This window comes from Heteronotia binoei, chromosome 12 (assembly GCF_032191835.1).
Source record: "Heteronotia binoei isolate CCM8104 ecotype False Entrance Well chromosome 12, APGP_CSIRO_Hbin_v1, whole genome shotgun sequence".
In the NCBI taxonomy this organism is placed as follows: Eukaryota; Metazoa; Chordata; class Lepidosauria; order Squamata; family Gekkonidae; genus Heteronotia; species Heteronotia binoei.
The window spans coordinates 56,737,645-56,756,130 of record NC_083234.1 but is presented as its reverse complement, the minus strand read 5'-3'; the positions used below and the strand labels follow the sequence as shown (position 1 = coordinate 56,756,130).

At 45.3% G+C, this 18,486-nt stretch overlaps 1 protein-coding gene across 2 annotated transcripts; it reads right to left on the bottom strand.

The window, feature by feature from the left end:
• Positions 1-1,335: 1,335 nt before the first annotated feature.
• Positions 1,336-15,128, bottom strand: ALAD (aminolevulinate dehydratase). Of its 2 annotated transcripts, none has more exons than XM_060251162.1 (12): positions 14,936-15,128; positions 11,152-11,291; positions 10,381-10,431; positions 8,246-8,342; positions 7,954-8,089; positions 7,198-7,281; positions 6,483-6,571; positions 5,968-6,023; positions 4,876-4,963; positions 3,785-3,871; positions 3,503-3,632; positions 1,336-2,563 (listed from the first exon to the last, which is right to left on the bottom strand). In XM_060251162.1, exons 1-12 carry the CDS (start codon positions 15,098-15,100, stop codon positions 2,496-2,498), a joined length of 1,191 nt encoding a protein of 396 aa, XP_060107145.1. In that variant the 5' UTR covers positions 15,101-15,128; the 3' UTR covers positions 1,336-2,495. The 2 variants fall into 2 exon arrangements, with proteins under 2 accessions (XP_060107145.1, XP_060107146.1); XM_060251163.1 differs by having other exon boundaries at positions 15,044-15,128.
• Positions 15,129-18,486: the final 3,358 nt, after the last annotated feature.

Genomic DNA, 18,486 nt, shown 5'->3' with positions numbered 1-18,486 from the left:
CCAAGTCTTCCTTATTAACAACCTGAAAACCCAATCTATTAGCTGTGTGTTGGGAGGCAAATGTGAAGGAAAAGATTTAAGAAAGCTTATCCCTCACAATCCAGAGTTCCCTTTGCTGTTGTCGACTATGCCTGCACTATAAACTGCGACAGAGCTCATACAAATTTGATAGGCCAGATCCCTCCAACAAGCCCTGAGAACTGCAGAGTAGAAAAGACAGAATTTAGAGATTATCCTTAGCATGTCAGAAAGGGATTGGAACAGGTCCTATCAGACCAGGTAAGACTATGATAGCCCATAATACAATCCCTTTATGGCATTCTTTTTCAACTAGGGATGCCATCCTCCAGATGGGATCTGTGGATCCCCCAGAATTACAGCTCACCTCCAAACTATACAAATCAGTCCCCCTGGAGAAAATGGATGCTTTGGAGGGTAGACTCTATGGCATTGTACCTAGGGTTGCCAAGTCCAATTCAAGAAATATCCGGGGACTTTGGGGGTGGAGCCAGGAGCAAGGGTGTGACAAGCAGAACTGAACTCTAAAAGGAGTTTTGTCCATCACATTTAAAGGGATTGCACACCTTCTAAATGCCTTCTCTGCACTGGAAATAATGGAGTACTTTCTTTTGGGGCTCATAGAACTGCACCCCCTAGTCCAATCTTTTTGAAACTTGGAGGGTATTTTGGGGAGAGGCACTGGATGCTATGCTGAAAATTTGGTGCCTCTATCTCAAACAACAGCTCCTCCAGAGCCCCAGATACCTGCAGATCAATTCTCCATTATACCCTATGGGAATTGGCCTCCATAGAGTATAATGGAGTTCCCAGCAGACATTTCCCCCCCCCTTGCTTTCTGATGACCCTGAAGCAGGAGAGCCTCCAAACTGGGGGATCCCCTGCCCCCACGTGGGGATTGACAACCCTAATTGTACCCCACTGAAGTCAGTGTCTTCCCCCAGGCTCCACCCCAAATCTCCAAGAGTTTCCCAACCTGGATCTGGCAACCCTACCACCCCCATCCCCCAGCAGTGGCCAGGGGGACCTGGCAACCCTATTATCAACATTTAACCAAAACTTGGGTGCTCTCTCCCCACACAAACTTCTGTTGCCAGTTTCCAGCAATGAGTAAAGACTTTATTTGGCATCCCCTCAGTGATACCTCTTTCCTGCCCAATGTTTTGATGCCATATTTTTGTTGGATTTAATGGTTTTAAAGCCACGTACCACTACCAGTGTAGCCTTCCTCCTTACCTGCCCACCTGCATAGCAATACCCTCCTTAAAAACCCTACTTTCTCCTGCATGCTTCCTTTAGAACCAAATAAAAAAGGTATTCCAGAAAGTATTGGTACTTTTTACTTTCCCTCCAAAGTTTAATCTAAAATGATATAAAGAAAGGTTGGACTCCAGCTCTGTAGGTGGTGTAGGTAATTTTCTCATTGTTCACGGAAACACAGCATTGAGAGGGGCAGTACATTAGTGGTCAAAATACATGAAAGGAAAGGGCAAAAGCTCGTGCACTCAGATGTAAATACACTTCAGCTACAAATCACTTGCCCATCTGCCTGGCCCCAGTGGTTTCAGCTGGACTACAAATGACCTCAATTCTGCAGTCTACTTTAACAAACTAGTGATTAACTGATCAAGTCATAGTTCATTCCTTGGCCAGCTGTTGTGTATAAAAAAGGCCTATTTCAACAAGAGAAACTACCCTAGTTAAGATTTCTATCATACTGCTAGTTAAAAACACAGGAGTCCTACCAGGGTAAAAATAGTGGTAACATTTGAAGCCATCTAAAATATGGCTCATATTCTCAAAATAACCACATCCCTCACGTACAGGATGAGTCTATATGCCTGGCAACCATTAAGATACCAGTGATTGTCTATAGTCAATCCTACAGCCACTCTTTTGCTATTTTGGCATGTGTTTATGTATATATCTGTATCTATCGATAGATATAGAGGCAGACTTCTTCTAGATAACTACTTCTAGTTTGTGGAATAAAGGAGCACTTGTCATCCTTGTTAGATTTTAAATTAGGGGATCGCAGAGAAAGGGTTGGCCTTACTCCCAGAAGGCCTCAGTCTGACCTTCACAGCTCAATGGCACTTTTTACAAGCATCTTCTTCTGCTGTACAAACACTTCCAATTCATCTACTACTGATGCAGCAAGGAGTTTTACAGGGCTAAGAACTTAACTCTTCCTTGCTTGTAGCATTTTTGAACATGCATATTTTGTAAAAAAGAAGGGTGCAGCACCAGCTCAGGATGCAAGGGCCTCAGGATTTGATTACAACAGCACTTTAGGAGGGATTATTCCTTTGGTGACTAAGGAGCACTGCAGGTAGGAGGGTGCATGGTCTGCATCCATTCCCACCCCAAAGCCGTGCTCAGTCTCTCAAAAAGACAGGGGGTGCCTGCCCCTTGTTGCCAACTGCTGCCGAACTCCTCCTTCCTCTCCCATCACAGGAGAGAGGGAGGCGCATGCTTCATGCCTGGTCTTCTTTAAGCCACCGCAGAAGCTGAGGCACATAGTATGTAATGATGATGTCAGCCCCTAGAATAAAAAAAAAAATCAATTTATTGCAGAGCAGAGCAGCTTGTAGATACTCTGCAGAAGTAAGGCAAGAGAGTCCAGGGTTAAAACCTCTACCATGATGTTCCCTGGTAACTCTGGCCTCTCAATTTTCAACCTACCCCACAGGATGATTGTGAGGATAAAAGGAGGTCTATGCATGTTGCCTTGAGCTCCTCCGAAGAAGCGTGAGACAAAAATGTAATAAATATAGGGTCACTGCAAGGGATTGAACCAGGAACTTTCTACATTCCAAGCATATGCTCTACTGTAAGGCTATTGCAACTCTAAGCCTCTCTTAAAGTCTCAGCATTTTAAAATTTATATTTCCTGGCTTAAATGTCTTCTGTGCTTCTCCCAGTTTCTTTTTATGTGCAAAATTCTGGAATCCCTTTAATTTTTTCTGCTTTTCAAAATATCCTCTCTTCCACCACTGTTCCTTTGAACATAAGCAGCCGTATACCAAATGAAACCATTGTTCCATCTAGTTCTTTACACTGATAAGCGGTGGCCCTCTGGGATCTCTAGGAGAGAAGTGGCTACCTGGGATCCTTTAATGGGAGATGCTGCGGACTGAACTTGGGATCTTCTGCATACAACATATGTTGAATAACACATGAACTTTCCCACTGAACTGTAGCCCCTTCCAGTGGTTTTACATTGCACATTCAATCATAAAATATATGCAGGAAGAGCACCTGTCTTTAATTCACTGAGCCAACTGTCTTTATGTAGGTGCTTAAGACTACTGACATGCAAAACACAGGAGCACATCAGAAGGAATGCTTCAAGATTCAGTGCCTATATGATGTCAGCAACCCAGGCAGGCAGTGGGCACTCTGACCCACCCAAGAACATATTCTTGCCATCGGGGTCCTCATAGCAGTTTCTGGGCCCCTCTGGTCTTCCTTCTCCTCTCACCTGCTCGTCTGAACCCTGTCATGGCTTCCAGAACTGCAGTCTTCAAGTTAAAGGCACCAGCTTGTGCTCCATGCCACAACATGGCAAACTCCCCTGAGACATGGTAAACAGCCAACGGGTGGGTGGGATGCTGGAAAAGAAGCACATGTACACAGCTCCACCAAGATGCTGCAACAGCCAGAATGCCTTAGTCCAAGATCGTAAGGAAAGTGGTGTAGGCAAAGTCAGCCAATGCCATCTCTCATTATTTGGGGAGGGGGGGGGAGGAAGCAGGTGACTTACTTTATCCTTGACCTCCCGCACAAGGTCTAGGTAGGGCATCCCTGGTTTTACCATTAGCATATCTGCTCCTTCTCGCACATCCCGGTCCTGGGGATTGGGTAGAAAATTGAGAAACAGAGGGAAGCTGTTAGATTAAAAATCCTTAGTTTATAGCATAGTATGCATGACTGTTGCCTAGTACAACAGGAAGACTTCAAGTAACAAAAAGAGAGCCCACAGCAGAACAAAGCTGCTTTGTTTCTGCACACACACATCATGTGCCAATAATAGTTATTTGGCTCAGCAAACTTGCCCCCCTCCAGGTGACTGTTAGGGGTGGAAACACTGAAGGGATAGATTTTGTAAGGAGTTTGGTCCCTCCCCCCCCGGATGACATAATTTGTACACAGCATTCTTTTTAAAGGCTAATAGTCAAGGGACATGAGAGGCTGTTTGACACCTGAGAAACTGCAGGCTCCTTGGGAATTCTCCTATGCCAGGGGTGGCCAAACTGCAGCTTGGGAGCCACATGTGGCTCTTTCACACAGATCGTGTGGCTCTTGAAGCCCCCACCACCCTGTTGGTCACCTTGGAGAAGGCATTTCTCTCTTTAAATCACATCTCCAAGCCAAGCCAGCGAGTAGCTTGGAGAATGCATTTAAAGTTAAAGTTGCTTTCTTTCCACTTCTCCCTCCTCCAATCTAGCAAGGACCTGGTTCTTGATTTCCACCTCACTACTATGTCATTCCCACCACAAAAAGTTATATTCACAAAAAACAGACAGAAGCAGGGTGAAACTTCAGCACAATCTCTAGTGGACGACCCCATGAGGATCAAGTTCAGCTTTAATCTCCATTCCTGAACAAAGTAAATCCACTAAGGAGATCTCTGGTTTGTGTTGCAAGAAGAGCAGGATTATGGATTTTCACAGCCCAGCCCCGCTTAATGACCCCAAGTCTTCCCAGCGGAGTGCTTTTATGTGGTGCCTAGTATAGCAGCAGCTAAAGCTTTGAGAGAAGAGGACAAGGATGGAGGCTGAGGCTTCTTCTTCAGGGCCAAGTGGAATCCCCTGGCTTGGGACACGCAGGAGGCCTCCAGATGGGGCAACTCACCACTGCTCGCACAGCCAGTCCTCGAGCCCCTGGAGGAAGCTGGTAACACCGTCTGTCTCCGAAGGCGGGTTTGGACAAGGCTGCATCTCTACGGGGGCGGGAGGGAGAAGATCAAGGAAGGTAACTACAAGGTATTTCCCCACAGTGTCCCACAAAGAGAGGCCTTTTGAGAAAAACAGGTTAACTTTGCCTTCCTTTCAGAAGTGGGGGGACAGGACAGAGGGGTCTATTTTATGTTACACTAACAATGATCCCAAGTTAGCCAATACTTTTTAAAAAAATAATCGAGATTCTTTCAAATAAAAGTGAGGAAGTTGTAACTCCCTCCTTTGGCTTAAAATTATGATTTTTTTAAAAAAAATCTGCAGCTTTGGCTATACATTAATATTTACTTATTTTTATTTTTAATACTGCTTGAAGTTAGATTTCTATGACATTTATAATTATATCTATAAATTTGCCATACAAACTCAAATTGATTTATAAACAATTTTATTTTTTCACCATGAACTTATGGAAAGGGATTTTTTTTAAACACAGAGACACACAAAGCAAGGCCTTGTAAATGACAACTAAAATTTCCAATGACCTTTCCAAGAGATTCTTCAGCACCATCAACCTCTGCAGAGGTTGTGATTATCATTATTTATATACAATGCCTAAGACCATAGCACTCCATGAACTCCATGTCCTGAGAAGCTATCTGAAATTCGGCATGGGGGTACAGCTGCCAACCTCCAGGTGCACCTGAAGATCTCCCACTTTAACAACTGATTTCCAGACAACTAAGATCAGTCCCCCCTGGAGAAAATGGTTGCTTTGAAGGATGGACTCTATGGCATCATATCCTGCCAGGATCCCTCCCCCTCCCCAAACCCTGCCCTACTCAGGATCCACCCACAAAATCTCCAGGTACTTCCCAAACCAGAATGGCAACCTGGGGGGAAAAGACAGGCCTCAGACATGCTGTTCAGCTTAGAGATCAGTCAACAATGAATCCAGAGTTACACTACAGCCTCAGCTTGCTAGGCCAAATGGAAACCCTCTTGTTCAGAAGTCAGAAATGAACTCGAAGGTTCAACACAGACTCACCTAAAAGGGCCATAGAAGCAGGAAGCAAACTTGGCACTGTAGCTCATGATGGAAACCTGCAGACACAAGAGAGAGTTGAGGGCGTGCCGGGGGCTGAGTTTGAGGCCTCTCACCACGTCCTCCGAGCAAGCTCTTGAAAACCACGACCAGTGTGTCTCAAGAGCTTAATCATGCTCTGGAACCCTTATTAGTGCCCCCCATCTACTACTACAGCCCTGAAGAAAGAGGAAACTGACTGGAGGTTTCAGGGCTATGGAGAGTTAGGACAAGGTTAGATTCTTACTGCAGAATATGACTTGCAGACTGGAAACAGCATTTGAGGTCAAACTGACATGAAAAGAATTCCTCTCTGCAGTCGTGTTCAGTCAAAAGCACTTGTGTTCACAGCCACCATCCCATGTATATAAATTTGTTGCAGGGCCAGGACATGATGCACAAATAAGGTGTGGGGCTCAAGTGGTTAGGGGGCACTCGTATGGCAGCCTCCAATGTCCTTCTGTGGCCTTCTCACCCACCTTGTTGCCCATGTCATTGGAGATCAGGGCCTCCTTTATCGCACGGATGCGCCCGTCCATCATATCCGAGGGGGCAACAATATGGCATCCTGGAAAAAAGATGAAGGACACAAGAGGCTCCAGATAAGAAGCTATGCAATTAATACTTTAACTGTGGTTGATTTATTACACACGCAGGGGTGAAAACCAGCTTGCATAATTCATGGTTTGTTCTTCTGTATCAATATAAATCTCTTATTCCTGTACAATTATGTGTAATGGGGGAGAAAACTGATGGAGAGAACTTTCTCCCACTCCCCAAATACTTGCACACAATAAAGGTGATGGGCATTAGAACCAGGAGAAGTAGAAGGAAGCACTTCTTTGTGTAATGCATAATTAACTTGCGGAACTCACTGCCACAGGACACAGGATTAGAGAAGTTCAAGTCGGTCAGCTCCCATCAATGGCTATTTGCCATACTGGCTAAATGGAACCTCCATGTTCAAAAGCAGCATAACTGAATGCCAGTTGTTCAGGTGGCAAGTATAGGGCAAGGCTTTATGCCCTGTGTGAGGGTCTTCCAGGATATCTGGCTGGCCACTGTTTGCAACAGAATGATGTGCCATGTGGACTTTTAGCCTGATCCTGTGAAAGTTTCCTTATGATGTTGATTGCTTAAGGCAGTATTTCTAATAAACATAATGAACTGAAATGGAATCAATTCAACACTCACCTGCCTTAGCGTAAGCCAGTGCCACCTCTGCCAGTCTCTGGCAGCTGGCCTCGTTCTGGAGGGTGCCATCCTCCCGAAGGATGCCTGAAAGAACAGAGGAACACATAAAAACCACTGTCCATGTCCAATTCCAGATGTGATGAGAAGAGGCTTCACTCTCCACTGCTCTCACTATCTCACTGCTTCAGTTAGGCTTGTGTGAAGCAAGCTTAAGAACCAGTCAAATCCTCTATTGCAGAAGCAATAGCCCAGGCTGTTACCACACTATTTCACCTTCTCTTAAAAACAAAAACCCAGCTTCTAGCCCCTAACACTGAAATAAATACAGAAAAAGAAACACAGGAGACACAGAGGGGCAATAAACCCTGGACAGTATTCCCAATGGTCAGAAAACAGCACATGTGCTCTTTGCACAGATCTCCAGTCACATTCAATAAGGAGGACTTTTCTTGACCATTTGTTGTTCCAGAAGAAAACATATACAAGGTTGCAGAATTTCCTTGCTACAGATATGATATTGTTACTGATCTGCATTTTTACCTTGCCTTTCAACAACAACAAAAACTGGTTCTCAAAGCAACTAGAAATAAATGCAAATGATCAATTACAGTTTCAGTGAAATGTCATTCCAGACACAGTGGCAGACCACTGCCTCTTGCCCCTCTGGCATCATCTGGTCCAACAAACATACAACCCAAAGAGCATATTAGTCCTATAAACAGAGGGCAGATTGCATCAGTGCCCCACAGCACTTACCACAATGTCCATGAGAAGTGTATGGGCAGAGGCAGACATCACAGGCTATCAGCAACTCTGGGAATTCAGACCGGATCATCTTCACAGCCTGGATTGCCGGTGTGTCCTTCGCATCAGCTGCAGAGCCTTGTTCATCCTATGGGGAGGGGGGCAAGATATGAATAACTGGGGATGCCATGTAGCCAGTTAGAAGAACTGGGTCACAGCCAAATGGTAGAACACAGGCTATGCATATGGAAGGTCCTGGGTTCATACTGCAAGCTGCCATCACCACTGCTATCCCTTTTCACACCTTGGCTGCTTTAGTGGGGACACCAAATATCAGAATGCACTTCAGCCCATCAGCCACCAGAGGGCGCAGCATCTCCTCCAGCTTGTTGACTCCATACCTGAGGAGAAAGAGGGTCAGATCAGCATGCAAGACATTAGGATCTTCTTCACACAAAGATGCAGTAATGGAGCAACCTGGACCTGGAGGATCCCCCTGCTTCTTAAGCAATTAAACTAGGGTATAGGGAGCAAGTTATACAAACAAGATGGAAAAAACAGTAGGGGGCATCATTTTGTGACAGTAGCAAAACCTCCCAGTCCAACCTCAACCTTTGTCTTCACAGAACTCACCTAGTTGGACCAGCCACAAAATCAGTGCCTATTACAAAGAATTCTGGGGGGATGTTCTCAGATACAGTCTTTTCATGCGGGGTTCTTGCCAGATGTATTGGGCCTCATTGCCACACCGCAGATTATTGAACATGTCTTAGACTACATTTGCCATCTTGTAACAGTTTGTTGAAGGGCAAACTCTGTACCAGCAGCCTCAAATTTCTTCTAAAGGAGACCCTGACAAGCTTCCAATAACTCCCAGAATTCCCTGCAACAATTTCACTACTGTACCTCTCAGGACTGTCACATAATTAATCTCTGTGGATGATATTCCGTGAAGCACCATGCATATTGATAGTTTGATATAAATTATAATAATGAGCTTCTACATGACATTATATACATTATTCTGCTAAAAGTTAGCAGAGAATTGGGGGAGGAGGGCCAAGTCTTCCTTTAGTACAAGTTCAAGCCAACCTGCTTGGTTGCTAAGAGTATCATCCAAGTGTTCTGGCCAACATAAGCACAGATTCAGACACAGCAGAGGTTGGACCTTTAAGCAGCTTTGAGCCCCCAACACAGCCAGGACGGATTAGAGATGGGTGGATATTATCTGACCCCAAATGGGTGGGCCCAATCCTTGAGAAGAACCTTATCTCTCAACTTGCATTTGCAGCCAGCAACAAAAGAGCCTTTATCTTGGGGAGACAGAGGCAAACTCAGTGGCCTCTTGGAGAGAGGAGAGCATCGGCTCTACCCTTGAAGGCTCCTTTATCTCTCAAGCCCCACGCAAGCAACGTTTTCACATTCCCTTCTTCCACATCACTGGAAGAAACCAGCTGTGCCCTAGCTTCAGAAATAAATATATTTCCTACTGGATTTTTACTTGCCCAAATGAAGGACAGCCCCACTAACCAATATTTTCCCCTTCATCAAACGTTCCTCACTCCTTAGCAATGCTCTCCAAGCCCACCCTATCTTGATTCACATGTTACAGGGTATCTCACATTCCTTCGCCTGATGTGTGAAATGAAGACATCACATGGGAAGGGCAGATTACAAGGGAAGTTCCTGGGTCACTGTTACTGGGACAAACTGGGGATAGGGGTGGGAATTCTTAACATGGCTCACCCTTCTCGTATGTCTCCCTCCTTCATGTTATGGCCACAACATGAGAAGATCAGCTATTAACTAAGTGAAAGAAGGCTAAAAGATGTTTGTTTTATGGCTGTTAATGGCTGGTGGCAACTATATGCACCTACAAGCCAGATTAGAGGCCAAAACCAGCTAGTGAATGTGGGGACTACAAGGCTAGAGAAATACTGTTTTGAGTTTGCACATAGCCACCCAAAGAGATATATCTGCTCTGCAATTAGCTGGGAATAATCAGTTACAAACTGATGCTGCTCTCAGAGCTCATACCTGGGGCAGGGACAGGAACACCTTTTTAGGGCCTAAGGCTCTAGGGGGACTTGATTCTAACTGCAACCGTTATAGCCAAAAAGGATATTTCGAAAACTAAACAGATCTTCATCCTATGGTTCATGAGATTTTATTATGCAATGGGAGCAGGGCCTACATTTCAACTTTGTGCCAGGCCCAGAGAAAAGACGCCTTGGTTGTTTTGCAGACTAGCACTGTATGTCTGGATGCCCGTTAACTGCCCGTGCTCATTTGTAAACCAACAGTGATGACAGACCTTGTGACCCTTTCTAAGCTTTCACTCTCTGAAACTTCCTGCAAGTGGGAAGTCCCATTGGAGCCACACCGGATGCACCTATAGGAAGGCCACATGCCCATGAAAAGAGGCCTTGAGTGACTTACCGGGCCTGGCCAGGCAGACTAGGAATGGGCTCCACGGCATCAGGGCTGTCTCTGAAAGAGTTAAACAGGAGAAAGAGATGAGCCATTCAGAGGCGCCTGGTACGGACTGTACTCTTGGCTCAGGATGAAAGCAAGTCATGGAAGCGGAAAGGGCTGGCAGGCTTCAGGACAGCCTGAGAAAGCACTTGTGTGGTGATCCAATACAATACACCGCTGGCCAGATCCTGCAGCTCTTGGGAAACAGGAAATGGCTGCACAGGCAGGATGCGACCAGCACTCTGGTCACAATGCTTCCCTCTCAAGGAAGTGTAGCCAAGCGGTTTGTTTTCCTTTGACCCGGTTCTTGCTGCTGGTACACGAGGGACTTCTGACCCCTCCAAAGACAGCAGCCAGGAGGCTACTGACACAGCAACTTAGTGGGGTCTGATGCTTTGCTCTGTTGAAAAAGGGGATGCTGCATACTTCGGTGCCTCTCACTGCAAGGAAGTGGTATGGTTTGGTAGGCAGAAAGTTCCAGTTGAACTGTTATTGAGTGGTAACTAACCAGACAGTCTCCAACTAAAATTTCATTTCTGCCAATAATTCATTTGATGCCTATAGAGGTGCTCTCTCTGGCCCCCTAATCCCCCTCCTATGTGCAATATGGGGATGACACTGGTCTGCCTTAATGGATTATTGTAAGGATCACAAGATAACGTAGGCAGGGCACTAAGTTCATTAACGATACACATTCCCCATAAACCACGAACACACTTGTAACATCTGACTTACGTCACAAAGATGGGGTAGATGAGATTGGTGGCATCAAAAGCAGTGGCTGACGTCTGCCATGACCGCAGCACGGGGTGGAAATAGCCACTGTGCAAGAGAGACTCTAGCTGCATCATAGTAGAGTTCTGGTTGGAGAGATTCTGAAATAAACAAACAGCCATCAAGCAGAGTGGTTTTGATATGGAACATGTTCCTATACCTGGGGTGGCCAAACTTTGGCTCAGGAGCCACATGTGGCTCTTCCACACATATTGTGTGGCTCTTGAAGCCCCCACCACCCAGTCGGACAGCTTGGAGAAGGCATTTCTCTCTTTAAATCACTTCTCCAAACCAAGCCAGATGACAGCTTAGAGAATGAATTTAAAGCTGCTTTCTTGCCACCTTTCCCTTCCCCATCTATTTGCCTGCCTGCTTTCAAACATCTGATGTTCTTGTCTTGTGGCCCTCAAACATCTGATGTTTATTCTATGCGGCTCTTATGTTAAGCAAGTCTGGCCACCCCTGTCCTATACACTCCTATTCTATCATGTGCAGTCCTGGGCTTTACTGTTGCCCTCAGAACACTCCCCTAGTGCAGGAGTGTCAAACCCATTTGTTATGAGAGCTGGATCTGACATACATGAGACCTAGTTGAGTTGGGCTATGTGTGTCATAAATGTAATGCCAGGTAGTGGAGATATAAACTTTATAAAGGACACAGACAAACACAATTAAAGATTTTTTTTTAAAAAAAACTTAAAATAAAACATGCTTAAAACATTAGCACTCTTGCAGTACTTTGTTTAACAGTCTCTGATAACTGACAACTCTTGCTCTGAGGAGCTTCAGTCAATAGAAGGAAGAGAGGCGTGGCTCAGTAGCTCTGCTGTGCAATTGAGAGAGCCTGGCAAAGCAAGCTCTCCCTCCCCACTTCCTCCCCAAGGGAGGAGCCATAGCCAATGGAGAAAATAGAGGCTTTGCTCCATAGCTCCTGTGGAACTGAGCAAGCCTGGTAAAGCAAGCTGAGATGCAGAAGGAAACAGGAGAGAGGGAGAAGAAAGCAGATTACAGCCAGTTGCTTGCGGGCCTGATAGGACCTCTCTAGGGGCTTGATTGACACCTCTGTCCCAGAGTATTTATTACAGCTGCACATTGTCTGGGCAGGTCAGTAGCAACGTGTACTCTAAAAATCTTAGTTGCCATTCATTATTTTCACATGAAGGAATCCCTGATAATCATCCAAATAACTGTGGAGTTCCCTTGGCATACAACTTGCAAACCTCCAGTGTAACACAGGACACCAGTGCATACAAAGAGCTAGATAACTAAAAGTTGCTATGACAGTAAAGTCACTTATGTGTCTCAAAATTCAGTCCAAGATCTGTTGCCCTGACCTGGATCGCTCATGCTTGCCTTGCCTCATCAGATCTCGGAAGCTAAGCAGGGTTAGCCCTGGCTAGCCCTTGGATGGGAGACCCGCAAGGAGGTCCAGGGTTGCTATGCAGAAAAAGGCAAGGGCAAATCACCTGGGCAAGTCTGTTGTCTTGAAAACCCTATAGGGCTGCCTCAAGTCAGCTGTGACTTGATGACACTTTCCACCACCACCCTCACCAATTTTACAAGCTGATAATCAGAAAAACACCCAGAACTACCCCACCCCACACCTTTCCCCAGCAGGTTCCATTTGTACCAAGTTAGTTAAACAACCTTAGCACATACAGAGAACAGCCATTACAAAACTGCAGGGAAAATACTGCCACTTACAAGATTGTAGTCTGTAACTATTCATGAAGCAACACATTTGAGAGAGCTGGGCACAGCAAGCTCTCCCTCCCCCCTTCCTCCCCAAGGGAGGAGCCTCAGCCAATGGAGAAAATAGAGGCTTTGCTCCATATAAGCCAAAACAACAACAGTCTGGGATGCGTTTTGCAGTTCAGTTTATCTCAAGATTCAAGGTCAGGCTGAAGAGATGGTAACTGCTGCAACGCAAAATGTGTTGCAATGAGAACTGCAGATTTGGCCAAAAATTAATAGATTCTGCTGAGTCAGATCAAAGGCCCACCTAGCCTGGCATTTTAGTCTCAACAGCTGGCCAGATGTGACTGTGAAGCCCACAAACAGGGCACAAAGGCAACACTACTGTTTGCGCTCTCAGCAAATAGTATTCACTGCCTTCAAACTTGGAAGCTTCAATTAGGCGCTGCAGCCAAAAATCAACTGAAAGATCTGTTGTCCACCCTTTGTCTCATCCCATCCTTTTAAAGGGGCCAACTACTGCTGCACCTTGTAGCTACAAACTCTGTAATTTAAGCACAGGACTTATTTCGGTCTGTTTCAAGTCTACTGCTAATTAGGTGACATTACTTGACCTACTTTCTAAGGCTGTTGTAAGGACTGCAATGCACATGGAAGTCTATTGTTACTATGGCTTTCAAGCATTATTACTAGGAGTGCATAGAGGTTCCAATAGTTGTGGAGCTTCAGGCTTTTAGCTGAGGCAGCGGGCGTCCAATTTCTTCCATCTCTTAGCCACCCCATGGGCACCAGTCATAGCATCGCTACCGAGGCAATGTCTTATGCTGGTTTTTATTACCATTCTAACCTTTAATCTTCCTAATTTATGTGATAATGGTGATACCGTATTGTTTCATTGTCATGACTTAAGTGATCTATAACCTGCCCTGAGTCCGCTTGCAGGGAGAGCAAGGTTATTCACATACAAACTTAAAAACGATTCAAATGTTGACTCTGAGGAAAGCAAAGGGAAAGGAGAGAAGCCAGTACAAGGCTTCCACAGGCAGCCAACCTATCACACCAAACACCACTGTTGCATCTCCACTTCTCGTCCCAGGCCACTTGTGATTAATTACAATTAGTTTGTGCAACTGGCTTACATTTTCAACTGCAAGACACAAGGCACTGAGTAACAGTGCAAGCCTAACAAAAAAGTTGGAGTCCAGTGGCACCTTTAAGACAAACCAAGTTTTATTCAAGGCATGAACTTTCGTGTGCACACGCACTTCTTTGGATGCATTAAAATGGAAGTTGCCAGTTCACACATATAGGTGAACTACCTATATGTATGGACTATTAACTTCCACATCAGTGTATCTGAAGAAGTGCACATGCACACAAAGGCTTATACCTTGAATAAAACTTGGTTGGTCATCGAGGTGGCACTGGACTCTTAACTTTGTTCTACTGCCTCAGACCAGCACAGCTGTGTACCTAGATCTAGTGCAAGCCTAAAAACACTTTCCTGGGAATAAGGGCCACTGAATAGACCAGAGTAGGATTCTGAATAGACCTGCCCTCAAAACGCAAGGTCTTGCTTTGCTAGCACGGTATCTGCGGAGAGGTTAACCGTTAAAGAGGAGAACTACGGTCTTCAGTTATTATCCAGCACGTAAAAGCAAGCTTTAAGCCTTAACTGTGCACATAAATCCCTTGGAATGCAGAAAGGCTTGCTTCCAAGGCAGTGTGCACAAGATCCGGTTGCTTGTAATAATATAATAGTGCGGAATTTACAAGCCAGGCTCCACTGGCGGGTAAGCAAACTCGAGAAGAACCAAGCTGCTGGTCACCGTCCCCTCCCTAGCACTTAGCCGTTCCCCAAGAAGCTACCATGAACACGCTACACTTTTCTCCGTCAACTTTACTCCCGATGAGCCAATCATTAACTCCTCGCTAGCTGGGATAGATGCAGCCCTTGCAAAGCATTTTTCACATTGCAAGTCTGTAGGGATTACTAAATACAATGAAAATAGGAGCGAGCAGGCTTGACCCTCATCCCCAAAGTACAGACCAGAAAGCCGCAAGATAGAATGGAGGAGGGAAAGGCATTCGGGACAACGATCACCGTCCAGGCGCAGACCCAAAACCCACACACTTCCCCCATAGACCTCCCCCTGACCCTGCGTCTTTCCGGAAGCTCGGATTCTCTAGATCCGGCCACGCACGGTCGATGCATTGAAGGAAACCCCAAATCAGCTTACCCACTACTAGGCAGGCACTCGTCCTTATGCACAGGTGACCGTCTCCGCGTGGGAAGAGCCCCGGCTATTTTCCCAGCGGCCCCCACGACCCCGCCCCCTATTTGCATGGCCGCGCCCCGTTCGCCCTGCCGCTTAAAGAGTCAGGCTCCCACACCAGGAGGTGGCTTAACGTGAGCGCGCAGCCGGACTGATTTGGACAACCTGCGGAAGGTTTGCTTGCGATTCAAAGCGCTGTGGGTTGTGTTGTGAGACGGAGAGGGGCTCCAGCTCAGACTGGTGACCTAGACCTTCTCCTTATTTCCTTGGTGTGCTATAATTTGCTGTACTAACTCAACGATGAGAAAAACGCACTCTGCACATTCTCAGAGGTCACGTTTTTATAGTTTATTTCAGGTCTAGGGATGGGATCAGTGACCCATCTAGTCCAGCAAGTTGTTTCACACAGCAGCCCACCAATTTCCCAGCTGGGCCAAAAAAAACACATACCAAGCCCTTCCTTTCATTCCACCCCACCCCCCCTCATAATGCAAAAGTTTGTTGCCTCTGACTGAACAACCCAGTCACCATTGCTAGTAGCCACTGATGGACTGCTCCTCCATGAATTTCTCCATCCCCCCTTTAAAGCCATTCATACTCCTGACCAACTAAGTCAACTGGCAATAGTTTCCACAATTTAATTACTCATTGAGTAAAGAATTTTTAAAAATCTGTCCTGAATGGATTGCCTGTTAACTTCATTGGGTACCCCAGGAGAGGGAGATTTTGGGTGAGGAGACAAACCCCAGCCCTGAAAACTGATGCTGGAGCTGTGTCTAGAGACAAATGAGAAAGCATTATTTCATTATTTATTTCTTTTGCGGACTTATGTTCCGCGCTTTCCTGTGAATGGGTTCAGGGCAGATTACAGCATAAATTAAATAACAAAACCTACAATTTAATTAATTAATTTTATTTGATTTATATCCCGCCCTACCCCACCGAAGCTGGCTCAGGGCGGCTCACAACATAAAGGTTCTAAAAGTAAAATTCAAATTTTAAAATACAATAGCAAGATACATAATTAAAACATTAAAATCAATACATCAATCCAACAGTGTGCTATCTATAGACTTCCTTCAGTATTTTGATATTTTGGTACCGGTCAGTTATAGGCCAACCGGAAGAGGACTGTCTTACAGGCCCTGCGGAACTGTCCAATATCCCGCAGGGCCCTGACCTCTTCCGGTAACTGGTTCCACCAGCAAGGGGCTGTGGCTGAAAAGGCCCTGTCCCTTGTTGACTTCAACCGGGCATCCTTTGGCCCGGGGATTACAAACTAAATATATTAAAACCAAGAAGCAATAAAATACAAAATTACAAAACAAGATAAGCCTATTGGAGTTTATTAGCAGTTTTACCTAAATAGAACTTCCATATTTAGAAGTAGTCTATCCCTAAATCCCAGATGGTGAGAGGAGCATGAGACCACCTACCACTATTAGGTTCTGCTGAGTAGTTCCCAAAGGTGTATGGCTTGTTGTCAGAAACAATGTGCTGGACTAGGTCGGTCTTTTTAAATTTATACCCTCAACCCCCGAAGGCAAACTGGAGCCCATTTTATAAAATACCTTTATATTGTGGTTTGCTAGCACAAAGCTTCTTTTTTATGGCTCCACCATTACACTGAGAACATGTAAAATAATTGATTTGGCATGTTTATTATGTAGTTATTGTTTTACAACTTTCTTCTATTGTGGTGTACAAAGGAGGCTGCCATCCAGGCTCCTACCTGCTTCAGCCAAGGTTGCTGTGTCAAGTGTCTTTTGACCACACCTGCCTAGCATGCATGACTGTTTATCACACCAGCTTCACATGTCCAAGTGGAGTCATTCAAATAGAAAGTAATTGGTGTGTTTCCCCCTCCAGTACAAGGTGAGAACTGACCGACAGGGAAGAGGCTTCAGTCAACAAAGCTCTAATATGGGAAATATGTATGAACTTAGGCAAGTTATATAACCTACATCCAAGAAGTCACTCTATCCACAACTTGATGGTCCTGGAGGACTATGGATTCATGTACACCTGGAATTGTTGTTTATTATTATTGAAATTCCTGTGTCCCATATGTTCACTGAGATTCCTCTCCTGCTTCACCTGCAGTCTCTGAACTCAGGCAGACCAGTTTTTCCATTATCATGGAATAGCAGTAAGTCCTAATCATCACTGGATTAGGGGAAGCCCTGTGTCCGACAGCATATCAGTTTTGTAAGTCTGAGCCCCAGTTTCAGTCACATAAACTGCTGCAACACAACCCCCCTTTTGAGATTGGAGTTAATATCTGGCTAACAAGATTGCTGGAGGTAAAGTTTAGATGACTGGGGAAGGCAATGGCAAACCACCCTGTAAAAAGAACAGAGCAGGAGTCGTGCATCTTTAGGACCAACAAAGTTTTATTCAGAACGTAAGCTTTCATGTGCTCCAAGCAAACTTCATCAGACGAGGAATCAGGTACAATGAGTAGAGCTACATATAGCTGGTAGGCAGTGGTTTAGATTGCAAAATAGTATTTGCATCCTGAGCTACCAGCTATATGTAGCTCTGCTTGTCGTACCTGATTCCTCGTCTGATTAAGTGTGCTTGGAGCACACGAAAGCTTACGTTCTGAATAAAACTTTGTTGGTCTTCAATGTGCACTTGACTCCTACTTTGTTCTATTGTTTCAGACCAACACAGCTGCCCACTTGGATCCGTAAAAAATCTGCCATGAAAACATCGTGATGTGACATCACCCCAGAGTCGGAAGCGGCTGGTGGACTGTCTTTTTTTAAACAGAATAGCATGCACCATATCACTGCTGAACAGGGCTGTGTTACAACCAGCCTAATGTGCTGGTCTGAATATCTGAGTATGGGAGATCCCACTATGCTGCAGACCCTTGCTAGTTGACTTTGGTCCACACTCTCTTTTTCTCTCAGCTTGACCTACCTCAGAGGGTTGTTGTTGTGAGAATAAAATGGAGGAGAGTAAACAGTTATTGTAAGCCTCTTTGTGTCTCTGTTGGGGAGAAAATCAAAATATGGAAAACTACTGCAAAATCTCACTTGGCAAAAACACAAGGAATTTCAAGGCAGGGCTGAAGTCTTGCTACATAAGTTGCAGGACGATGGTGTACATGATAAGAAATACATACTGTGTTTCCTACAAGGCGAGTGCAGCATTATGTTGATCCAGCAGATGTGGAAATCCAGGATGTGGAAATCTTGCCTCCTCTGAACTGGGACCAGGATTTGGTTGGAAGGCACGTGCGCTGCCAGCCCTCCTGAAGTGAAGCGGTAATCACTGCCTAGATTAGAGAACTCCTGGGAATCTTCCAGTGTACACC